Below are 18,869 nucleotides of genomic sequence, written 5' to 3'. Positions count from 1 at the left end.
GTTAGCTCCTGTAATAGTGCTACAATAAACATTGCTCAAGCATTTTTGAGTCACTGCTGTGTTCAACAGGTGGTGGACTGCTTGGACACTTCCCAGAGGCACTGTCCTCCCTCAGGGCTATTAAGGAACGAGGGGCAGAGGCACAGAACAGGGCTGGGCTTGTGGGCACCAAGCTTGCAAAACAGAGGAATGCACGTGGGCCCTTCCCGTTCACCTGGCACATCACCTGGGTCTCTGAACAGTACCAACCTCCATCCAATACTGTCGTTCTTCCCATGCCTACTGCCTCGGGAACAACTGTGGGCCTGCAGCGGAGATAGCCGTTCCCAGGGCACTTCCGGGTGGAGAACCTGAGGCGCCAGCCTGGGGGTCGCCATGCCCACTCAGACTCCCCCGGGCTTCCAGATGGAGCGGTCCTTCTGCCTGCTTAACGTCTCACTTACTTTCTTCACTCCCCCAGAAGGAGTTCCAGCACTGGCTGTGCAACTAAGAAAGCCACTGCCTGGGGCAGGGCCTCAGTGGCTATTTCGGTCGGTGGGAACGTTTCCTCCATACCAGACTTGGGAAGCGAGAAGAGCTCGGATTCCTTTAAGGGCCCGCGAGAGCGCGCTCGGCCGTGTGCTGCGCAGGCGGCGGCGCGCACGTTGGCGTCAGCCCCCGCGCAAGCGCACGGAGGGCGGCCTGCTCGTCGCAGCGGCTGCTGAGGAACCCAGTAGCGGCGCGAGCGCCCGCCCGGCTCGCTCGGCCCGTCCTTCGCCTCCTGGCCTCCGTTCCCTTAGGTCCAGCGCACCTCGGCCCCGCCCCGGCCCACCGGATTCTTTCCAGCTCGACCCGGGCTGCCGGTTTCCCCCGCCGCCATGATGATGATGGCTTTAAGCAAGACCTTCGGGCAGAAGCCCGTCAAGTTCCAGCTGGAGGACGACGGCGAGTTCTACATGATCGGTTCCGAGGTAGCCCCGCGGCGCGTTCTCGTCTTCCCGGGCAGCGGCTGGCCCGCTCGAGCTACCGGGGCGGGCCTGTGCTGCCCGAGTGCGCGCCTCCATTCATCGCGGAGGCGGGCGCGTGCTCGCAGCTGGGGCGTGGCCTGGTGGGCGTGGCCTGGTGGGCGTGGCCGGGCCCTCTCCAGCCTGGACCTTCTGGGTTTTCCTACCTAAGCATCCGCCCCAGCTTAGAGTGTCCAGCCGGTACGCCCCAGGCAGATGGGAAAAGGACGTTCGGGAAGCCCGCGGGCGCTTGCAGGCGGAGGTGCAGTCGTGCTCTTGAACCCTGGGGCAGCTCTCGTGCACCCCACTGTCGTGGGCTTGAGAGTGCCAAGCTGTAAGCCTGAGGCTTAGGAAAGCCCCTCCCTTTCGTGTTCTTGCTTCCGAGGTGGGCTGCTGAAGCCTCCTGACCTTTAGAAAGTGGTTGGAGAAGAATGTTTGGTTTTGCATGGATGAGGCCCCGAGGCCAGAAGCACTGACATTTTGGGTATCTGTGAACATATTTTGAGTCTTTATAGGGGATAAATCAGAAGGATCGCTAACCCGTAGGTAGAAGAGACAGCTTCTGTTCAGGTGGACAAATTTCTTTAGGACGGAGTTTCTCAACCTGTGGGTTGCTATTCCTTTGGAGGGGTGTCGAAAGACCCTTTCACAGGATATCAGATGCCCTGCGTGTCAGATCTTTACATTACAACTCATAACAGTAGCAAAATTACAGATCTGAAGTAACAATGAAAGAATTTTATGGTTGGGGGCCACCATAACATGAGAACCTGTATTAAAGGTTCACAGCATTACGAAAATTGAGAACCACTGCCTACAGTTACTCCTTCTGACCAGCCAAATGTATGAATTATTTATTTATTTATTTATTTATTTATTTATTTATTTATTTATTTTTTACTAGCCTTCCAATTAAGGGCAACCACCAACCAGTTTATGTGTCCCCTTTCCGATTCTTTTTGAACCAAGTTCTCATTGTGTAACCTTGGCAGGCCTGTAACTCCACTTTGTAGACCAGGCTGGCCTCGAACTCACAGAAATCCACATGCCTCTGCCTCCAAGTGGCACCATGCCCTGTTGATGTTCTTCTCGTTTTTTATTTTTTTAAGATGTGGGCAGCCAGGCAGTGGGCCAAACCTTTAATCTGCTCACCCGGGAGGTAGAAGTACAGGGTGAGTTTGAGTTTAGCCTGATCTACATAGCAAGACCCTGTCTCAAAAGGAAAAAAATAAAATAAAATCCGTGTGTTTAAATGTCAGTCAGTAGACGTGTAAGGAGGTAAGTAGCCACCCTGGAGAGCTAAAGCCATTTCAGAATGCCAGCAGTTAACTCCTCTATTTCAGTAGCGTGTTGGTGTCAGGTAATGGCACCGGTGTTAGAACCATCCAGACTTAAAGAGTTTTCATTCTCACCATTTCCACTAAACGAAAGTGGGAGTTTTGCCGTGACGTGCTCACACCATCACTTCAGTGCTGCTCTTCCACAGTGTCTGTTGGAGACATGCAGTCAGTGCCTGTCCGTCTCCCACAGCTGGTGATGGTCCTTGTTGGCTGTTAGGCATTTGCTCAAATGCAAGGTACGTAAGGCAGTTGAGTACTTTGAACGTTCTATGCAGAAGAACTTGTTGAAAGAAACATTGACCTGGTCTGGCGTAGGAAAGGGTAAATGTATGATTACCACCAGCCAACTCTGAGTGGCTGGTGGTAATTTTGAAAGGAAAATTCTCACCTGGTGGAGTGATTAAAAGAGAGCTCCTGGTCAGTGGGAAGAGCCTCAGAGGCGGAGTCACAGCATGCGCTGCCTCCTTACCCTCTTCTCCCTCTGCCTGCCTCAACTCCTCTTTTTCTCATGGTAGGAGTTGAGCCTTGTGCATGCTGAACACATGCTTTTCCCCTGAGCTCTTTTCGCACGCATCTGAGATGCTTAAACTGGAAAAACATGGCTTTTTGAGATCATGGTCATAGCATGTGTTAGGTTTTAGAAAGCTATCAACAACCTTTCAGTTGAATGAGAATAATTATCCTGATATCAAAATGGAAAGGGTTTTTTTTTTCTCCTTCTCTGGGGTTGGCTTTGGTTTTGGGAAGAGCGTAGTACGATGCCTGAAGTACTTTCTATCTGCAGGTCCTGTGGCAGTGTTGTATAAATGATGGCCCTCGGCCCCTTGGTCTGTTAAGACAGACGGGCCAGACACAGCAGCACTAGCATTGTGTGGCATCTGCAGTGGCTGTGACTCTGTGTCACTGTCATCCTGTCACGTGCCACACAAGTCACAGAACTTTGAAGAAATGAACGCCCAAGTCCAGAATTGTGATTTTGTATTCCAGAGAGGGTAAAGACTGATTTAGGAAACGCCGAGCAGTCCAGCCCTAGTGTCCTAGAGTCTGTGGTGCAGAAGCCATGCAGGACCCCCACAGTAGCTGTGGGGGACAACATTGCTAACTTCTTTCCAAAACTGAATGAAATGGTACCTTGCGTGATCATAACCCACAAACCAAGTTGCTGTATAGACGTATACAAACCAAATTGCTATGTGTAGATGTCCGGCTCTTTGGCTCAGCAGCTCTGGCTGTTGGTCATGTAAATCTCTTCTGGAAGCAAAGTGCAGAAACTGCTTTCACTTTATAAATGTAGGCTATGATAGGGAGATAGATGAAAAGAATAATAGAAGTGATCCTTTCTAGAGCAGAATTAAGACCTGAGGGCCTAGCGTGGCCGTGCACGCCTTTAGTCCCATCTCTGAGTAGAGGCAGGCCCATTTCTGTGAGTTCAAGGACAGCCTCGTCTACACAGCGAGCTCCATACCAGCCAGGGCACGGTCGTTAAGCATCTGACAGGCCAGTAAGAGGCCAACGCCAGTACCTTGTGCTGCCTCCATTGGCGTCCTCACAGGGTGACTCTAAAGGCATCGTCTCTGAAGAGTCGGTGAGACCATAGAGTATCTTTATAAAAATCCTAAGACTAGCTTCACTTGAAGGCTGCACTTATTATTTTATTATTGCTACAGCAAACTGAAGCTATTACTTAGAGGAAGTAGTGATTTACATGATAGTCTAGGGATTACTAATATAGTGCTTTTTTAGACTCTGAAAAATTCTTTGGTGTCTCTGGTTTGAGTTTTGTTACTAAACAAAGCAACACAGGCAACAAGACAGATTATCTTGCATCTGTCTAAAATTAAAGACTTTTTGGTGTTTATTGCCTTGTAAAAATATCAAAGTCTGCTCCTTAAGATAAAAGAAGGTCACAGGAGTCTTAGGTTTCAGAAAAGTGCCAACAATCTCTAGTCAGACCAGAATCACAAACTTCTTACTAAGCTCTGGGGTTCTCCCTTATAGACATCTGCTCAGGCCTTTTGGAACTTAGTTCTGATGTCAGAATACACAGATGCCAGCCAGATGTGCACTGCTGTTGAACCCTTGATGTCAGCAGAATGTGTTTTACGACTGCTGAAAGGCTGGCGTCTGGAGGCCTTGAACCTCATTCGCTTGCTCTGGCAAATCCTCTATGCCAGAACCCTTCCGTGTAGCGGTGGATGGCCTGACCCTCATAATGAGCCTTCTTGCTTTACTCATAGGTGGGGAACTACCTCCGTATGTTCCGAGGTTCTCTGTACAAGAGATACCCCTCACTCTGGAGGCGACTAGCCACTGTGGAAGAGAGGAAGAAAATAGTTGCATCGTCACATGGTAAAAAAACAAAACCTAACACTAAGGGTGCGTCTTCACGAGGGTTTGTAAACCTGTTTCAAAACCACTCGCTTATGTCATGAAGATAAAACGTTTTCACTCCAGTGTCTTCATTGCAGCCTGACCTTAGTGGTAGGAAGCATCCCAGGGGCGGGCCACCCTGCCAGTGCACACGTGGTTCAGGTGAGAGTGACCAGCGAGCCTTTGGTGCTCCGCTGTTGTGTGTTCCTGGCTGGGCCAGGGGCTGTGTGAGGGGCCGGGGTCAGGGCCGTAGCAGGTGCCGTGAAGACATGTTGGTCTCAAAACGTTTTAGGAATGCTGTGATTCGCTCCCATTTGCTGTGAGTGTGTTGCTGTAGTCATCCCCCTGCAGCCCTAGTAGCAGACGGTGGTCCCAACCTCACTTTCCTCTGGGGCTTTCACCGCTTCCCTCCCAGAGCACATTTATCCTGTAGTACTTCATCTCAGCAACCAGTGTGCTATGTTCACGTGCATGTGCCCATTCCATGTGGCCCGCCCCGTGCCAGGGGCTTGCTACGTGAGCCCTTTGATGCTAGGAAACTGGTGCGAGCTCTGGGCTGTGGCAATCTGCAGAGTGGTGATGCTCGTCACGTCTTGTGGGGCCTCTGGCAGGAACATGCGGGTAGGGGAGCGACAGGACATTTGGCTTCGCAGAGGCACCCTGTAGAGAGCTGCCCTGGGCCTCGGTGCATGCGTGCATGCGTGCTCTCGAGCACTTTGTAGTCCGCCTCGTCTGTAGGTGCTAATGTAGTTGTGTCACGGTAAATTGGGGGCTCTTTTAATGCAGGGGCCAGAGCTGCTTTTTGGTCACCACTAAAGCAGATCCCTGCTGCCTGAACAGTTTCCTCTGTTTCCCTCTGCCACAAGTGGAGTGCAGTCACTAGCATGGTGGCTGCCTAGCTTTGCCTGCCCTTCCTTTAGTTCCCCTGAAGCCTAAGTGGTCTTTCTGCTGTGTGTCTTCCCTCCCTGTAACCAAGAGGTTCCTCCAGCAAAGATAACCAGGCCCTGCAGCTAAGTAGCAGCTCTTGACAAAGGTTTCCTAGAAGAGCTGGGGTAACAGCTGGGGTAACCGCGTATGAAGTCTGTCTTGGTTTCTAGACAGCATACCTGGACTGGCTCAGGGATGGTGACTTGCTCGGTGTGAAACAGTTCTTTCCAACTCTCTGGGTTCTTGTTTTAAAAGAAAAGTAGTGCTCTTTCATTCTGTCTCCTACCTTGCTTTGTGTTTAGATTGTGGTGGTGTCAGACCTCTTCCCACTGGGGTGTTACTCGGAGGCCTTCCTGGCAGCCCCTAGCTGCTGCTGCCCCAAACATCTCTGCCCCTGAGCTAGTGCTCGTAGGAGGTGAATTGGTTCAAATCCATCCCAGCAGAGGCTTTCTCCCTAAGATGGCCCTCAGCTTGGTTGCCCTTTTGGAAGAGGCTAGCACCCAGCAGTAGTGAATTTGACACCTCGCTTTCCCCACCTCCCGCATGTGAGGACCTCATGTGCTGAATCAAGTTGGTTGGCAGCTCACTCACACTGCTGCAGGATGACCACAGTGGGGTCTCTCTGCCTACAGATCATGGCTACACCACCCTCGCCACCAGTGTGACACTGCTGAAGGCCTCTGAGGTAGAGGAGATTCTGGATGGCAACGATGAGAAGTACAAGGCTGTGTCCATCAGCACAGAGCCCCCCACCTACCTCAGGTACACCCTCCTAATCTCCGTATGCTTCAGGTGTGATGGGTGGGCAGTTCTCATACTAAAGAGCAGGTTACAATGAAATTGAACTGAAATGCATTTAACACTTTACTTACTGTGTTTATAGTCACCTGACCTAGGTGTCTAAGTTTCTTCTTTAGCTTTGGAATTCTTAAGAAAAATAGGCCAAGTCTTGAATTCTGGAATGTTCTGAAACTGGGACTCATTTACCAAAAAAATTAGTGACTCAGATAAAACTCCCAAAAAACCCAATATTTTAATATATACAAGTAGAACTTTGAAAGAACTTTTTTTTTTCTTTTTGAGACAGGGTCTCATGTAGCCCAGGCTGGCCTTAAACTTGCTGTATAGTTAAGTATGGTGTTAAACTTAGATCCTCCTGCCTCCACCTCCTGGCTACACAGATTACAGGTGTGTGCTGCCATGCCTGATTATCACAGTGCTGGGGGTGGCTCAGGACTTTGTGTCTGCCAGGCAAGCACTCCACCAATCCATCTATCTCCTCAGGTCCAAACACAAAGTTTTGTTTTGTTTTTCTCTGTGTAGTCCTGGCACTCCTTCTATAGACAAGGCTGGTCTCAAACTCAGAGATCTACCTGCCTTTCCCTCTTTTAAAAGTATAAAAATAAGTTTGTTTTAAGTGCAATTTTTTTCTTTTTTGTGGGTTTTTTTTATATTAATTCAATTTAACTTACATCTTGGTCATAGGCCCCTCTATCTTCTCCTCCCCATTCCACCCTCCCTCCCGCATCCCCAAAAATAGTTATTAAAGATCTATTTTTGTGGGTTGGGAGATTGCCATGGCATGCATGTGGAAGTCGGGGGACAGCTCTGTGGAGTCAGCTCCCCCTGTGTTTACATGTGCTCAGATCACCACACTTGCAACACAAGTGCATTTACCTACTGAACCATCTCCCCGGCCTAGAACAGAACTTTTATGAAAGTATTTGTTCAACAACATGGCAAATAATTAAAAACGCACTGTGTTGTATCTAGTGTCTACCCATCTAGACTTAAAAGTTAACTGCAAACTCCAGTAGATTTGGTGAGTAAGTGATGCTAGGATCAAACCAAGGAGTCCATGAGCTTGTGTTCCACCTCTGAGCTGCACCCCAGACCATGGAATACGAGAAACAAGCAGTCCATATCTAGCAATACAAGAGGTAAACAAAGGAGGAATGTTTGTCTTCTCTGTAATCTTGTAGTAGGGATGTGGCTGAGAATGGATCTGGGCCGCCTTTGCTAATCATGTCCATGCTTTCCTGTTGAGCTACATCCCCAGTCACTCATGTCATTTTAAACATTCAAAGCTTAAAAAAAAAAAAATAGTTTGGCACACACCTGTAATCACAGAATTTTGAAGTGAAAGCAGGAGGGTGTTGGTTTTAAGGCCTCTGTGGGCTAATAGTGAGACCTTATCAAGAAGCAGAGAGAAAAGAAAGTTTTAATGTACAGAGCCTGAGAGTCCTGAGGGAGGAAGGTACTGTTCAGACTGATGTGGTTGTGGGAATTATTTCCATCTAGACTTTTCTTCATCTCTGTTGTTCGATTGCTTTTCTGGTCCCCCTCAGCCTCCAGAGAGGGTGGCGTACATCCAATCCTGTGAGCTTTGTAGACGTGTGCTCAGCAGATTCTTTTTCCCCCCAAGGGATGTGGTAAGAACATAAGGATAGTTAGACCTTCCCAGGAAGTCACAGAAGGAAATTATGTACATATGGCTGACACTTTTATGTTTGCACATGTCAGCTGGGGGCCCTTTATAGAGTGGTAAACAGTTTCTTGATTGTGTCATATGAGGACCAGCTGAGGGAGTAGATTCCTTTTGCCTTGAAGCCAAACAACAAGGAAGGCGGTGTCCAAGGTTTGAAGCAAGCAGCTACACTGCTCAGTCGGCCTGACAAAGGGCCTGGAAGCCTACCCCTCCTGTCACTAGATATTTGTCCCGTCTTGGGATTCTTGGGAAAGATTGGAGATAGGGCAGGATTTCAGGGTAAGGGGTGGGGTCAGCACAGAAGAGGTGAGTGCTAAAGATACGCAGTTTCCAAATGCAGGCGCAGCTGCGCTAGAATTGTCTAGAAGGTGCAAAGAAAGCCTGCCCCCTCCAGAGATGGACACTAAATCTGGGTGGGGCTTAGGAATTTGCTACTTAAAATTTTATACTCTTCATGAACCATTTGTTCACATAGGCTGAGATGGAAACTGGTCGGCTGTGCCAGCTGTTAAGCTGTGTGCAAATTAGTCCTCAGTTCCTGGGGTTATGTCCCAGGTCTCAAAGGTGGGAGTAGATCGTAAGGGCCGAGCTAGACCTGCAGTGTTTCAGACCATATGGTCCTCTGCCCCTGCCTCCACCCTTGCCCAGAGGGTAGCCCTAGACCTTAGCATTAAAGGTGTTAAGTGCCCTAGATTGTTTTCCCCTCAAAAATAAAAGGGGGTGGGGGCGTCTGTCGAGATTTCACTCTGCCTCAACCCTGGCTTCCCTGGAACTCAAAAATTCCTCTATCAGGCTAGAGAGATGGCTCAGAGGTTAAAAGTACTGCTTGCTCTTCCAGAGGTCCTGAGTTCTGAGTTCAATTCCCAGCAACCACGTGGTCACAACCATCTATAATGAGATCTGATGCCCTCTTCTGGCATTCAGGTGTACATTCAGGCAGGACATTGTATACATAATAAAATAAATAAATATATATTTTTTTTAATATATTTATTTATGTATATGAATACTGTTTTGGTACACAGCAGAAGAGGGAATCAGATTTCATTATAGATGGTTGTGAGCCACCGTGTGGTTGCTAGAATTGAACTCAGGTCCTCTGGAAGAACAGCCAGTGCTCTTAACCGCTGAGCCATCTCTCCAGCCCCCAAAATAAATAAATCTTTTAAAAAAAAAATTCCTCTACCACTCAGTACCTGTACCTCCTGAGTACTGGGGTTAAAAGCTGCACCACCATGCTCTACTCTGTGTCTAATATGTCTGTGCCCTTCTCACACAGGTACCTCTAGGTGCCAGGAAGAGTATCCCAGTGTAACATGTTCTCCACACGATCTGGGAGCCTGCCAGGGACACAGTAGTGCCCACTGAACATGGGTAGGTTCCCAGTGAGCAGAATCTGATTCCTGCTTTGACAGGGTCACTTTCTTCTCTGTCTCTTCAGGGAACAGAAGGCCAAGAGAAACAGCCAATGGGTCCCCACCCTGCCCAACAGCTCCCACCATCTGGATGCTGTGCCATGCTCCACTACGATCAACAGGAACCGCATGGGTCGGGACAAGAAGAGAACTTTCCCCTTGTGGTGAGTAAGCACTGCTGTGCTCGGCTCTGCACATTTCCCCCTTTCCCCAGTGCTCTGTAGTCTGGTTCCCAGAGAGGCACTCATCAGTGACCCTGTGTTTTCACAAATGTTACCCAGCCACTGCCTCTGATGCTGTTCTCTTCAGAATGTCATTCTTGGCTTTTCCCATCCTCCCTGGGTGCCTGGTGTGTCTCTCGAGTTTTCCCCTTCTGTAGCACCCACACCTTTTGGGGGTGTGGGCCTTTCCCTGGTGCATGGTACATTTGATACCCCACAGCCTGTCTGGAGGGTTTCAGATGGTTTCCACATGACTCTTACCAGGTCAGTTCTCAATGGCTGCTGAAACCACTGTAGTGGTTTACAACAATACAGAAATCAGGAGTCTGACACAGGTGCATAGGCCTGATCAAGGTTTGGGAGGGTCATTGCTCCCTTCAGAGGCTGGGGTTGGGGGTTGGGGAGGATCTGGTGTTCACCCCTTTCAGCTTCAGTGGCTGTATGTTCTCTAGCTTAGAGTCACAGCCACATCATTCCAGTCTCTGCCCCTGTGATGGGCTCCTCCATGTGCGAAAGCTCCCTCTGGATTTCTTAGAAGAACACTTGAAATTTAGTGCCCTCCCCAACTCCTGCTAGAACGCTGGCTTGATTTTTCGAAGCTGCTGTGAGTTCCTGAGTGTAGTGAACCTTTTGAGTGTTGAAGACACTTTCCCTTTCACAGTTCCCTCCCCCCTCTTCCCTGTAAGTGTTGACCTGTGGCTCTTAGTGTTTTCCACCCTATCTTCAGAGATACTGTCTGAGCTTTAAGAGGAAGGGGTGGGTTTTGTTTGATTTTTTAAACAAGATCTACTCTGTATCCCACAATGACCTCAGACTCCTGGCAGTTCTCCTGGGTCAGCCTCCCCAGTGCTGGGATTACAGACATGAACTTCTAGACCCTGCTAGCATGTATCGTTTTTTTTTCCTTCCAGGGCAGCAGTTTCCTGGTTCTTCTCATGTGCTTATGAAGCATACTGGTCTGCCCTGATGCAGAACTTAACCGTAGACATGTTTGAGCTTGTTTATGCTCCTCTGTACTCCCATTAGATGGGCCTTGGGAACCCCCTGACAACCTCTTCTACGCTTCCTCAGTGTTCGATGCCTGGAAGAAATGGCCTTTCCCTTCCAACCGTGTTTACAGTGACCCAGAGTGCAGAGGGAAGCTGGAAACTTGTGTTCCTGGGGACCTAGACACAGGGAACCCTGGAGCTCTGACTGACAGCTGCTACTGTGTCACTTTCAGCTTTGATGACCACGATCCGGCTGTGATCCATGAGAATGCATCACAGCCTGAAGTGCTGGTACCCATCCGACTGGACATGGAGATAGATGGGCAGAAGCTGCGGGATGCTTTTACCTGGAACATGAATGGTATGTGGGTAGTCAGTTTGCCATGGCCTTATGTGAAAATGCCCACTTTCCCACCTGCTGCCTCTCAGGCTGATTCTAGACTTGACATTTGCAGCCTTGTGGCATGGTTTTTAAGGTTGTAAACTCTGGGTTTGTTCTGTCATGTGCCCTGTTCCTTGTGGACTGGGCATGTGTCTTAGTTAGTTTTCTTTTGCTATAACAGGATACCCAAACCTGGGTGATTCATAAGTAAACATAAGAGACGCACTCTGATGTGTGTCTCTGAAGGATGGGACGTCCAAGATTCAACTGCTAAATAAGGTTTTCTTCTGTTGAGGCCTCACAGTGCCTCCACTCATGGCAGAAAGTAGATGTTAATGTGGGACAAAATAAGGACACATTTAATGACAGTTGGCCCTGTAGCAACTGAATGAGAACTCATTAGAGAAGGCAGTGCCTGTCTGTACTACCTTAAGCTTACAGTTCTCAATAAATAAATACATATGTAGTGGTATGTGGCTCTATTGACTGGCTTAATCCATATAGCAACAGAGAAGATAAAGGAAAATAATTTGTGAAAATCAGCAATGTGAATGAAAAAAGTATATCAGCATGGAAAAAACAGCAAGGGAAGAGAGTCAACAACACGTAGGATATATGAAAAAGCCATGGGGAAACAATATTTTGTGTTTATTTAAAAATAAAACTGGAGCCCAAAGGTGGTAGGTATGTCCTCAGTCACAGTACTGGGAGTCAGAGACAGGCAGATCTCTATGATTTTGAGGCCATCCTGGTCTCAGGACAGCTAGGTCTACATAGTAAGACCTAGGCTCCCAAAATAAAACAAAGAAAAAAAGTGCATTTCTGAAATCAAGCACTGTGTACTTGTAGTTGTAGCACTTGGAAAGTGGAAGCAGGAGGGCCGTGCAATCATGGTCAGCCTGGGCTACATTTGTAAGGCTCTAACAAAAAAACAACAGAACATAAACACAAACCAGTGACGGCAGTATGTGCGTTTCAGGCTCCACCCTCCTGTGAGTTAGTTAGCTCTAGGGTAGTGGTTCTCAACCTGTGAGTCACAACCCCTTTGGTGATTGAACAATCCTTTCACAGGGTTGCCTAATAGTATTGGAAAACACAGATATTGCATTACAATTCATAACAGTAGCAAAATTAGTCATGAATTAACAATGAAATAATTTTATATCTAGGGGTCACCACAACATGAGGAACTATATTAAAGGGTCACAGCATTAGGAAGGTTGAGAAGCACTGCTCTAGGAGCTTGGCATGGCAAGTATCTGATTCTGTTGATGACCAAGGTATTGCTCAGACCCAGTCCAGCTGCCTCCCCACAGCTTACCTTCAGCTTTGTTTCTAAAGTCACAAGGCCAACTCATGTCTCTACCTTCACCCCTTTCCTAGCCCTACTGATTTTGACCCAAAAAAAACAAACAAACACAAATGCAATTGATTAGAGAAAAGATAGTCCCTCAGACAAAATGATGCCAAAGCAATTGAATATCCAAGGATAATAAACCTTGACCTAATCTCATACCTAATACTAAACTCTGAAAGAATCATAGACTTAAAGTATATAAAACATAAAACTGGAGCTGAGTGTGGTGGCACACACCTGTAATCCCAGCAACTCAGGGAGGCAGGCTGATCCCTGTGAGTTCAAGGCTAGCCTATTGTACAAAGCCAGGACAGCCAAGGCTACGCAGAGAAACACTGTCTTGCGAAACCAAAACAAACAACAATAACACAACAGAAAAACCCACAAAATTAATAAACTTGTTGAGGGAAGGAATAAGAAAATCTTGGGTGTTTAGGGCTAGACAAAGGATCTTAGACACCAGCAGCACAGTTCAGAATAGAAAATACTAAAATTTAGATGTCATCACAACTTTGCTCTGGAAAAGGCCCTGTCAGAAGAGTGAAAAAGAAGACAGTCCTGTGATCCCAGTTCCCAGAGCACAGAAGCAGGCTAATCTCCGAGCTCAAAGTCTACATAGCAAGGTACAGGCAAGCCAGGGAGGGCTGCACAGTGAGACCCTGTCTCTAAAAAGAAAAAGATCACAGGGAAGGAAGTTTGTATGAAATTCTGAAAGAACAAATTGTGAAAACTCAAAAAAGCAAACAGTATAATTAGAATAAGAACACAGGCTTCAGAGATGGCTCAGAGGTTAAGAAAGCTGGCTGCTATTCCAAAGGACCCAGGTTCAATTCCTAGCACCCACATAGGAGCTCACAGTGGTCTGTAACTCCATTTCAAGGGCATCTGATGCCTTTTGGCCTCTGCAGGCACCAGGTATGCAAGGGATACACAGACATATTCAAACAGAACACCCACACATAAATATATCTGAGAAGATATCTTAGGACAGGAGATGTGAAAAGACATTTCACTAAGGATGCATAGATGGAAATAAACATCGGAAAGGTATTCTGCTTTATTAATAAACCATTTGAGAAATGCAAATTAAAACTAGTGACAATGCCAATTAATGGTGGTGAGATGTGAAAGACCTGAGTCCCTCCCACACCGGTGGAGATGCAGAGGTCTAAGCTGCTCTGGAAAACAGTTGAACTAACCGGGGCTGCAGTGTGAGTGAGCAGCTGCTGAGGAGGGAGTGCGTCCCGGGAAGTTCTGAAGACATCTGTTTACACTGAAACCTGGGTGTGGAGACTGGTGGCAGCTCTGTGCGTAATACCAGAAATCAGAAGCCTATGTGCCCTTCGGTGGGTGAATAGTTAAACAAAATGTGAATCCTCTGTAGAATGCTAATTAGCAATAAAAAGGAAGTAACAACCTGTGTGAATTTCTGAGGAAATTTTGTTTAGTTTTTTGAAACACAATGTCACTGTATAGCCTTGGCTGGCTTAGAACTCACTGTGTAGACCAGGCTAGCCTTAAAATCAGAGATCCACCTGACTCTGCCTCCCAAGTGCTTGGATTAAAGGCATGTACCACCATGGCTAGCTTCTGTGAAGAATTTTTCTGACTAGGAAAAAGTTATTCCCAAAGTTGCATAGGGTATGATTCCAGTTTCTCAAATGCTTAGATTACAGAAACAGATACCACAGATGAAGGGTGACTGGAGGCAAGTAGGCATGGCTGCAAAAGAATGGGTCAAATAGAGGGAGTCTTGACTACCCAGATTTGGTTCTAAGAATGCACTCTAGTTTCATAGGATGTGACCCGTGGAAAGATTCCCTCGGGCAGGGCCTGGAGCCTAGAAGGAAGAGGACACTTCATCCTCTGCTGTTGTGAGCATCTGGGAAGGCCAGGTTCAGTTGCCCAGTCATGCACATCTGCATGAGGGGAGGTTTGACAAAGGAGGAGGGGATGGGAGAAGTCTGGACAGGTGTGAGCACCATGAAATGAGGCACTACAAACAGGTTGGAACGTTTGCATTTTCTAATTTCAGAGAAGCTAATGACCCCTGAGATGTTTTCAGAAATCCTTTGTGATGACCTGGATTTGAATCCACTGACTTTCGTGCCAGCTATTGCCTCTGCCATTAGACAGCAGATTGAGTCCTACCCCACAGACAGCATCTTGGAGGATCAATCTGACCAGCGCGTCATCATCAAGGTAGGTGCTAAGAAGACACTCAGCCCTTGGTGGAATCCTGCAGGGTGCTTGCTGTGGGATGTAGTTTCTGGGAAGACATCCTTCAGGGACAGCCTGACTATGTCCTCAGGAGTGGATGGGCTGACTTTTCAGAGTAGTGTCACATTGTGGGTAGGACAGCCAGTGCTGCTATATCTCCACCGGGCCCTGAGTCAGTAAACCCCACCTTAGAAGGTGAAAGCAGCTGGTGGGCAGAGTATGAAAGGCTACAGTGAGGTGCATAGCATCAATGCAATATCCTTCTGGGCTGGGCCAGAAATAGGATTTGCATACCTGTTTGTATTCCTGCTTTCAGTTCTTTGGGGTTTCTACTCACAAGTTAAAATTCCTAGGTCACTTGGCTATTTAGTATTTTGAGGACCTACCAAACTTGCACAGCAGTTACACCATTTTACATTCCCCCTAACAATTCACTGTGGTTCCAGTTTTTCCCCATAGTCACCAAAAGTTGTTACTGCCTGCCTGCCTCCCTCCCTACTTCCCTCCCTCCCTTCTTTCCTTCATTTCTCTCTCCCTTCCTCCCTTGTTTGATAATACCATCCTAATGGGTGCATTTTACTGTGTTTAATCTTTTCTAGCTTTATTATTAGTGTGTGTGCTAGGATGCATGTGTCTTACTGTGTTGATTTGTTTTTTTAACTACTATTGGTGTATGCGCGCGCACGAGTGCCGCACATGCCTGCCTACTGTGATGAATGTGTGGAGTTGAGAGGACAGCTTTGTGGAGTTTGTGTTTTCCTTCCACAGAGAATAGGCGTGTCTTTCTAAAGGGTAAGGAGTAGATAAGGCAGTGTACCTGTGAGTTGCCAGGCAAGATGATTCTAAAGCAGTGACATTAGGGAATAGACAGTGGCTAAAACAGGCTCAAGAACAGTCTCTGAAGAGTGGCATGTAAGCTGCGCTGTACGTATCCAGCATGGCTACATAACGATTGATTGCCACAGGTGTAAAGGACAAGGAAGACACTGGCTCAGCATGGGATACAAGGGTAATGAGAAGAGGGGTTAAGGTGGAATCAGGTGCCCAGAATCTCAGTGTCTAGTGACTACCTGAGAGATTTGTGGGTTTGATCCTCTTTTGTAAACAAGAAACTAGATACCAGGGCCAGCCATGGCACTTAGCTCCTGAGTCATAGGCACAATTTCCTCAGACCTGGCAGTTGAGAATGCTTTGTCCCCACCGCCTCACAGCATTCCTGGGCTGACAATAATCCTTCCAGCTCTCACTTGTGCTTATTGGTTTCTGCCACAGCTGAACATCCATGTGGGAAACATCTCCCTGGTGGACCAGTTCGAATGGGACATGTCAGAGAAGGAGAACTCCCCTGAGAAGTTTGCCCTGAAGCTGTGCTCAGAGCTGGGGTTAGGTGGGGAGTTTGTCACCACCATTGCATACAGCATTCGGGGACAACTGAGCTGGCACCAGAAGACCTATGCCTTCAGGTAGGATAACCAGTATGTTCAGCCTTCCCTCTGGTCTTACATTTTTGTCTGCTTCCTTGCTTACAATGGAAAGAGACTTCATTGGAAACTGGAATGCTTAGGAAAAGCAAGAACAAAGGGCTTTTTACAGAGACATGGCAATTCAGGAAGTTTGTTAGTAGGTTTTTTTACTCAGCTAGGTTTACCAGACATGCCAAGAATCAGCTTTCCTGTAAGTATGAGCAAGAGCAAAGAGAGCTGAAGAGAAGTAGCTTCAATCCCAAGGGTATCCAGCACTCTCTGTGAGCACTGAGACTGTAAGGGGCATGCAGACATGCTTGCAGGCAGTACACCCAAACACATAAAATAATCAAAATGTTTTTAGAAAGGGAGGGAGGGGGATGAGGCACACTCAAAAGGGTATGTCCCCCTCAGCCCAAGCACTTGATAAGCTAAGCAGGCAGGAGCTGCTGTGACTTCTCCAGCAGCCCATTGGCCAAGTAGCTCTGCCTCACCATTCCTGAAAGAAGCCTACTTGTAGGTGCAGCCAGGATGTCCATTCACCCTGTGTGGAGCCAAGGCCAGCAGGCCTCAGAGCCAATGTAAGGTGGCCTAGCTCCCCAGAGTCAAGCTGAGGTCCTGTGATACCTGGTAACGTTGTCTAGGCCTGGGAGTGACACTGACACACAGGATCCATCCACAAGCCAGTAGTTGAGCGGGAACTCACTTTCAGAATGTGTACATGCAAGTGCCCTTTGCTGCTCCTAGCAGCCAGGTACCAAGTGTCAGCTTCACCCTGCTGTGGCAGCCTCAAGTGCTCGAGAGGTGCAGCTTCTTGAGGCTCATGAAAGGTCCTGCTGCCATCTTCAGTTGCCAACACTTAACAGCATTTACATTATCAGACCTTTACATTACGTTACAGCTTCAGGTCCTTGATTTCCTGGCTGCCTACAGTTTTCCCGTGCTCCAGGGAAGCCACCCAGTAGTATTAGGACAGAACTTGGGACCATTGCATGAGTCCCAGGTGTGGACTAGAAAGGTCTGGCTCTGCTGTGGTCAGATTTCAAAATTTGGGACTAAGTGTAGGCCTGGTAGAACTATGAGCAAATAAATGTCCTTCCACTGTGGCCTGCCCGGATTCCTGGAATATATCCCCAGCAGTTGTTCTCAGAGTCAGAAAAGGCTATTTTATCTTCCCAGCCAACCAGACCTGGTGAGCTCTCAAACCTGTCCTCATTTGGACATCATGAGACCTAGCAGTGGCAATCAGGACATAAAGAATCAGAGCCTAGTTCTTCCTACACAGCCACATTCAGAGGACAGAAACCACCAGAACTCCTGATGCTCTCCCGGTGTTCCCAGCATTGCATCACCTCACTGCGTGGGCATGTGGAAATAGGGATTTCTTAACCACTTAGCACAGGAAAATGATTGTTGTCCCTACCATCCTTACAGTTCCTCGTTGAACGAGCCCCAGCCTGGTCTCTGCCATGCACAGAATATGGCAAGCACTGTATCCCATGACCTCTTAAACGAGTTTTAAGTTCTAAGCCTGTATGACCTCATGTTGGAAGCACTCTAAAGTCCTCCCAGCCAATCTGCCAATCTCTGCATGTTCATGTCCTTTCCCCTTGTACCCACTCCACTGGGCCCTAGTCTTTGGTTGTATCTACAGAATAGCAGAGAGCTGCTGATCACAGACATGTGAATAGCACCAGGATACCCATGTATTAGAAGGCTGTGCCTTTTAGTGGTAGGACAGACAGGTGATAAAGGCAGGCAGGAACAAGAAGCATGAGGAGGGGAAAAGTAGGTGTGTGACAGACTAGTAACAGGCTCCAGACTCCTACAGTACAGAACTGAGTTAGAGCAACACAGACATCTCAGAACCAGAACAAGGACAAAAGGGCTGTGCCAAGGACTGATGGCTCAGTGGTTCAGAGCACTGGCTGCTCTTGCAGGGGACCCAGGCTGATGCCCTTCTACCACCTAGTGGCTCCCAACTATCTGTAACTTGTTTCAGGGGATCTGGCATCCACTTCTAGCTGCCCATGTACACAGTACACATACATCTATGGAGGCAAAACACTCTTACACATAAAATAATGAAGCAGATAAATATTTTTTTCGTTATTATTATTTTTTTTAAAGAAGGGCTGTGACAAATATTGGGAAATGGAGTGGGTCTGATGAGGAATGGAGCTAGGTAAGGCAGCAGGGAGCTTGCTCTTAGGAGAATTGCAAAATTACTAATAATTTCTCCTGAGCTAATCCTGTGCTCCAAACCCAGGGACCAGAGAACAGCATCCTGTCTGGCACAGGAGACAGACAGGTGTGTTACGTATGGCCATCAATGTGCTGTGACTCCTAGTGTACCAGAAGAAAGGGGCCTGGGGTGGGCACCAAGCCAAAGGGGAAGCTGTCTAGTCAGGGTCAGCTGGGGCAGGAAGAGCAGAGAGAAGGCCACACTGCCCATCCCAAGCAGTGCTGTGTGGAGCTCAGCCACTAGTGTCTGTCCTCTGAGGCTGCTTACATCCACAGCCCTACCAGCATTGTGTGCTGGTGTACTTGATGAAGGTGTACTTGGTCAGAGGGCTTGGCTGAGCCTAAATGAGGGACAGAGAAACATGGTCACCTGCTGGTGCAGCATCAGCATTTTGCAGCATCAGCAGGTGGGGATTGCTAGACCTCCTTTGGGCTGGTTGGGCATGCACCACAGAGGACAGGTGACCTAG

The 18,869-nt window shown here is 47.9% G+C and overlaps 1 protein-coding gene across 2 annotated transcripts in view; it reads left to right on the top strand.

Annotated features, from left to right (window-relative positions):
- Positions 1-674: 674 nt before the first annotated feature.
- Smarcb1 (SWI/SNF related, matrix associated, actin dependent regulator of chromatin, subfamily b, member 1) overlaps positions 675-18,869 on the top strand; it is a 23,151-nt gene continuing 4,956 nt past the window's right edge. Inside the window, exons 1-7 of one of the 2 annotated variants that reach the window (XM_055598971.1) lie at positions 675-950; positions 4,561-4,672; positions 6,253-6,382; positions 9,550-9,687; positions 10,967-11,094; positions 14,508-14,674; positions 15,965-16,155. In XM_055598971.1, the coding sequence (XP_055454946.1) occupies positions 858-950; positions 4,561-4,672; positions 6,253-6,382; positions 9,550-9,687; positions 10,967-11,094; positions 14,508-14,674; positions 15,965-16,155 (959 nt within the window). In that variant the 5' untranslated portion in view covers positions 675-857. Of the gene's footprint in view, positions 951-4,560; positions 4,700-6,252; positions 6,383-9,549; positions 9,688-10,966; positions 11,095-14,507; positions 14,675-15,964; positions 16,156-18,869 lie in introns of both variants that reach the window. The other variant, XM_055598970.1, reaches the window with a different exon arrangement.

The sequence above is a fragment of the Psammomys obesus genome, unplaced genomic scaffold, assembly GCF_907164565.1.
Source record: "Psammomys obesus unplaced genomic scaffold, mPsaObe1.curated_primary_1811, whole genome shotgun sequence".
In the NCBI taxonomy this organism is placed as follows: Eukaryota; Metazoa; Chordata; class Mammalia; order Rodentia; family Muridae; genus Psammomys; species Psammomys obesus.
Note: the sequence above shows the minus strand (reverse complement) of the source record. Positions and strands in the feature narration are given on the sequence as shown.